The 5,819-nt window shown below is 38.2% G+C and overlaps 1 protein-coding gene across 1 annotated transcript; it reads left to right on the plus strand.

The window, feature by feature from the left end:
- The first annotated feature begins 11 nt into the window (after positions 1-11).
- On the plus strand, positions 12-2,478 carry GTF2H5 (general transcription factor IIH subunit 5). The gene is made up of 3 exons (XM_058834343.1): positions 12-146; positions 385-498; positions 2,078-2,478. Exons 2-3 carry the CDS (start codon positions 464-466, stop codon positions 2,256-2,258), a joined length of 216 nt encoding a protein of 71 aa, XP_058690326.1. The 5' UTR covers positions 12-146; positions 385-463; the 3' UTR covers positions 2,259-2,478.
- The last annotated feature ends 3,341 nt before the right edge of the window (positions 2,479-5,819 follow it).

A 5,819-nucleotide genomic window follows, 5' to 3' on the forward strand; every position in this document is an offset into this window, starting at 1 on the left:
CGGCAGCCCCAGCCAATCCGCGGGCGCTGCCGGGGGCCGGCGGGCGCGTGCGCGGGCGAGTCACTTCCGCCGGCCGGGAAGCGGCGGGGGAGAAGCACGGGTGTGAGGGAGCGGATCCAGCGGGAAACGCTCGGTCTGCGGCGGAGGTGAGGGACGGGACCGCATCCCCTGGGAACCTCCCTGTCAAGGCGGAGGTGGCGGACGGACGGGAGGGAGGGTTCGCATCCCTTGGGAACCCCTCTGAGCAAAGCGGAGGTGAAGGGCAGGACGGACCAGCAACTCCCCTGGGGCTTAGGGTCGTCGTAAAGAGTCTTTGAGTTTAACCGAGGCGTCGTTTGTTTGGTTTTGTCTGCTGGCGGTGCGTGGGGCGTGTTGTGCTTTCAGATTTCCCGTGATCGCCAGTGCGAGCCAAAGCAGGGGTTGCTCTTGCCCACTCTCCAGCGCTCGTAAGGGAACCGGGAAGATGGTGAATGTTCTGAAAGGTGTTCTTGTTGAATGGTGAGTAACAGCATTTACTGGCTCTCCTTGCGTCGAAGACTCTGTTTCTTTAGACCTGCATCTAATCTAAGTAACTGAAGAGTCCAGACAAAAGGAATTGTTGTGGGGAATGGTGGTGCTGAACAAGCAGAGAAAAGTGCGGCCTTCGTGGGAAGAGAAGGCAATTGTAGATATTCCTAATTCCAAACTCCCCATTTTTCTTTTTAACAGACTGTTTTCTACTTATGCCTAAACTCTTTAAAGGGAACTGCATATGAGTATGGGGTAAAAATATGATTGCAAAAAAGTTAGCAATCACATTGTTATAAAAATCCAGGTTTTTCAAAATACATAATAGTCTGCAGATTATTTTAATTTAGCAAAGTAGAGAAAAGGATAGAAAATAATTAAAATAAGCATTAACTATGAGAAACTATGCTTCAAAGCTATGTTCTGCCATGTCTGATGCTCCCCTAAGATTGTCACATTTTTTGAAAGGCACACAAGTTTAAAATTTTAGCTGTATACATAAGTTATCTATGTGCTTGTCAGGCATGACTCATCCTAGTAAAAGCAATCCAGTTACCGTGACAGTTTTTCCTTGAAAATATTAGTTGCACCCTTTTGTTTTTTTATATTGCTTGCAAACATAGTTTCTTGCTGTTGTTGTTTGTGCACAAAGAGTTTCTCTACTGATTCTTGAGGGAGAATTTAATTTCGCCTTTCCTGGTTTTTTTTTTTTTTTGTTTGTTTGTTTTTAATCAGCTCTAGACCGAATTCCATGCAATGCTAACATGAGGTTCTATTTGTAGATCATATTCAGAAGGAATGTGCTTGGAGTTTGTTAATGTCAGGTTTTGGTATAGGTGCAATGTATCTGTTTTCATATAATCTCATCTCTGGACGGAGGCTCAGGCCCCTGGCTACCTCCAAAATTAAAAGAAGCATCACTCAAGATGTGTGGGGTCATGGTATAGCATTATATGATATGTGATATTTCTGCTGTATACTTAGTCTGTTAATATGTTTGCAATCTATAACTGCACAAAACCAGTTCAGTACTTCCAAAATGTTTTCTTCTAAACATTTAAATTTAATTTAGAAGGTGACATCATGACTGTTCAGTCAGAGTGTGAGAAATGTACAATTCTTATATGAGCACTCTCCGTCTGTGCTATACTACTTTGAGCAAGATCTGTATTATCCTGTCTTTTGGTTATCCTTATGCTTTAAGGAAACATATTTTTAGGAGGCTATTGCTGAAATCAGAAGTGTAAGTTCAGCCTGGCCTTATTAAGAGTTGGGCTTTAGAGTTTTAGCTTTGGTTTAGGTTTTTTTGAAGCTGCCTTAGCAGCAGCAAATGGAAACATTTCTGCTAATCAAGCAGCTGATTCTACTCATTACACTTTTGTGTCTACGGTAATCAAAACTACTTGGAAAGAAACTTTTAGTAAAGCTTCTTAAACTGTATTTAAGTTGTGAGTGACTCTTGAAATTAATTTTAGTTTTCCTGAAATCTTTGGGAATATCTTCAAATGGTGTTTCTTCTGTTTGCAGCTGTAACTGTGAGGTGGGATCTGATGTGTGTTTGTCTCTACAGTGACCCAGCAATGAAGCAGTTTCTGCTCTACTTGGATGAGTCAAATGCTTTGGGAAAGAAGTTCATCATACAAGACCTGGATGAAACTCATGTCTTTGTATTAGCTGAGTTGGTCAACTTCCTCCAGGAGAGAGTGGGCGAGTTAATGGACCAGAACTCATTTCCTATTACTCAGAAGTGAGAAAAACCAGAGAAATGAGATTACTGCAAGTTTTGGAACAGTGAATTTCAATAGTTTGGGTTGTTACTGTTTTAATAGATAACACTGTGGCATGTAAGTTCTACATAGAAGTGGCTACTATAGAAAATGCATCATTTTCATAGACAAAATAGTCTGGAATTGGATCTTGTTTCTCATTTTGAAAGAATGTGGTATCTTTATTAAAGTACTTAAAATTATACACTTGAGGAGTTCCCTTGAGAATTTTTGGTGCATGCTCTCTGGTTTTCCTTTAGATTTTTATCTTGCAATATGAGATGACCCAGAAAGTAGAGTAGTGTTTCTGTATTGGAATGCTGTATGAGGTCCTCTGATGTGTTGTGTTCCTGTGTGTGATTGAATCTGATTATAGTGTGACTGACAGAAAGTAAAGAATGTCTGTTGCAGAATGATCTGTGCTTGATGTAACATCTCTAAGTTTGAGGCATGGTCAGGTAGTGCTCTAACTTGAAAAGTTTTGTACAGCAGGATGAGAGTTGGTGTGACTGCTTTGTTGTGTTGTTTTGAGTGTTGGGGTTTTTTTGTTAAAACATGTTGAAAATGCCCATACTACTTGCCTACTTTTACCAAGGCTGTGCTTTCTGAGTTGTTCTGAGTTTGGGGAGTGGTGGTGGAAGTTTGGAGGGGAAGGAGGGATATGGGGGGATTGGGACAACAAAATCCATTGCCCTAGATTATCATAAATTAATGGGGTAACAGAAATGGGAGACCAGTCCTATAGGTATAATTGCTTGTATTTTTTTACTGAAGCTGATAGTCAAAATAAGTTATGTGATCAGACTCCCATGTTCTACCTAACAAACAAGAAAGCTGGGTTTGGATTTTTTGTTACGGGGTTTTGTTTCTTCAGCTTACTTCTTTCTCCCATATTGCCTTTTGCTGCAAAGAAAAAAGCTTTGTAGTGTCATGGTTTGGTTTTTTGTTTTTCTTTTACACTGTATTTGTAACTTCAGCTCAGACACTGGCATGGTTTTTCAGACCTACTCATGTACATCAGATAGATGCCATCTTTGTCTTTCAGAAAAAGAACAAGTGTAAAGAGAAAGGCTTTTATAAGGAACAATTTTCCTTACTGACTCCCACTGCTGCTTGTTTCTCTTGTCCAATAGATATGAGATTAATTGGTCGGTTTGTCCTTGTTTCTTGTTTGGATTGGTTTTGTGGTTTGCTTTTTCTTTTCCCTCAGGAATAGGGAATCTTCAGGAGAAAGTTTCACTAGATGTTTTTAATCAAAAAGCTGTCCAAAGAAGGTTCTGTAGAATTGTGTATATTCAGGCTCACGTGGATGAGCAAATAGCCCTGTAAAATTTAACTTCATGTCATTTCTAGTACCTTCCCTTTTCTCTGACTGTATAGAACAATGAGTTGTTTAATCGCTTTCTTTCACAAGTGGGTGCTTCCCTGGTCATGTAGATTAAGAACCAGCTACATGACTTTATCTGAAATAAGAAGTCTAAATCCTATTTATAAGTGGTTTATGGTTCCTTACCTCTTTCTTGAGCTTGATCTCAAGAGACTTATCAAACATTCACCTCATAACTGTTTTTTTTTGTGGAAGATTATTGGGTGCTCATTTAATGGAAAAATAATCAGTAGTTTTAACATGGCATTATAGCTCAGTGCAACTTATTTAGATGTCTGTTTCCTTTCTTTGGAATCCTAGTTTATTTTCCATCCAGATTCTGCTGAAAGATAAATCATTTATCATTCTCTCTTCAAATGACTGCATATGAAAAGTCATGTTTGGAATTCCACATGTTAAGCTTCTCTGTATTTAGCATGTCTAGTGCTCCATTTCTATTGTAACTTTTCAGTCTATAATAAACTTCTTGCAGTTCTTGTCTTTTTCTCCTGGTTAATTGTACAGCTTTGCTGCTGCATGCATGTTGGCTTATGTTTACAATTGATAAATTGCTGATATAATATAGAGGGATAGAAGTTCCAAACTGTATAAACTAAACAGACGTGCGTTCTTCTCTCTGCTCACAATTTAGTTTTTTTGAACAAACAAGTTCATGGATTTTAAGTTCTAAACCTGTCAATACTTTTGATACTTCCTGTACCCTAATAAGGCATAACCAATTCTGTGCTGGAAGAATAAACGAAAGATGTAAAGATGTAAGTTGGTATCATCATATGTAGTCTAAGAGCTGAGTTCACTGTAGTTCCTAGGGAAAAACAGATCTTGAATTAGGTAATATGGTAAAGGAAGTCCAATGAGGAAACTTAGAACTTGAGTATGTGTATGAATTAAAAAACGGAACAAAAAACCCAAGCAAGGGTTTCTGGGATTTGAATGAACTTCAGCCTCTGAAAGGTTTTGATTGTTTTTAAATGCATGTAGTCCTGGAACTTACATGCTTCAAAAACAACAAGGAGGAAAGTGGATATTAGTGTTTAAAATATCCATATATTTTGAGATAGCATTTGCACTTACAGATTTTAAGTGTTTGTGCATCAGGTGTGAGATGTTATTAGTGAGTACAGCTTGGATTGAAACACTGTGTGTTATTAAAGGCTGGAAACATTTAAGAATTAAAGCTTTAGGAGATCTGTTTAAATATAACCATGCTTTGATAATAGAGTTGATAGGGCGGGAAAATCAGCTCTCATTGTATTTGGAATATTGTGTGTTAATTTAATGTTTGTATCCGTAACTAAAAGTTCACTATTTTGCTAGTATCTAGCAAAGACCTATAGTGTTCTCAGGTCCTGCTTGAGCAGCAAAAATAGAGCTTGAATGGCAGACTTGCTGCTGCTTGTAAAAGCACCAAATTTTATCTTGAAGGGCTTTCACTGCTCACTTTTTGCTTTCAGTTTGAGTTGAAAGTACTTTGTGTACTGGAAGAAGAGCATGGTAGTACAATTATATAAAAGACACTTGAACTTCATTTATTACTTGCTACTTATTTATACTTAGATCTAAATAAGATTGCAAGTTCAGTTGTTAGCATTTTGTAGTGATGTAAACTTGCTCTTGTGTAGTTATTGTAACTTGAACATGCTTATAAATTCTTCTTTTGTAAAACATGCAGAAGCTGAAGAGTGGTATTTGACAGATAGGAAAGATCTCTAAAGCGAGGTAAGAGTATTTGAATAAATCAAACAAAATGTTATGTGGGAAGAGAGGGATGAAAACTGAAAATGCAGCTTCCTAGTGAAATAAAGCAATAACATCTCATTTTTATTGAAGATTATACTATTGGGCATTTTGTTTTTTTTGTTCCAAGCCTCAGATTTTGTAAAAAATCTGTTTATTAATGGCCTTCAAATAAAGCTCCGTAAAAGGCAAGGTAAGTCTAAATGGTGTCACATATTTAGATAGTTTTATAAATTGTGGGATAAACTAATTCTGGAGAGGGGATTATTTTAGCATGGGGGTTGGCAGCACAGTGAATATGACCCTGGTTGACCAGTATTGATAGGGGTTGTAATGCTTGGTTCACTTGTGACCAATGCCTGAGTCCCTCTTCCTTCTCTCTGGCACAACAACTAGCCCAGGAAGAATAATTGTCCAGTGCA

This window comes from Poecile atricapillus, chromosome 3, assembly GCF_030490865.1.
Source record: "Poecile atricapillus isolate bPoeAtr1 chromosome 3, bPoeAtr1.hap1, whole genome shotgun sequence".
Taxonomy (NCBI): Eukaryota; Metazoa; Chordata; class Aves; order Passeriformes; family Paridae; genus Poecile; species Poecile atricapillus.

Bases quoted from the DNA above. Each gene is read 5' to 3' on its own strand.
- GTF2H5 (XM_058834343.1), top strand. From the start codon at position 464: ATGGTGAATGTTCTGAAAGGTGTTCTTGTTGAATG. The intron at 499-2,077 runs GTGAGTAACAGC...TTGTCTCTACAG, and splicing joins AAAGGTGTTCTTGTTGAATG to TGACCCAGCAATGAAGCAGT.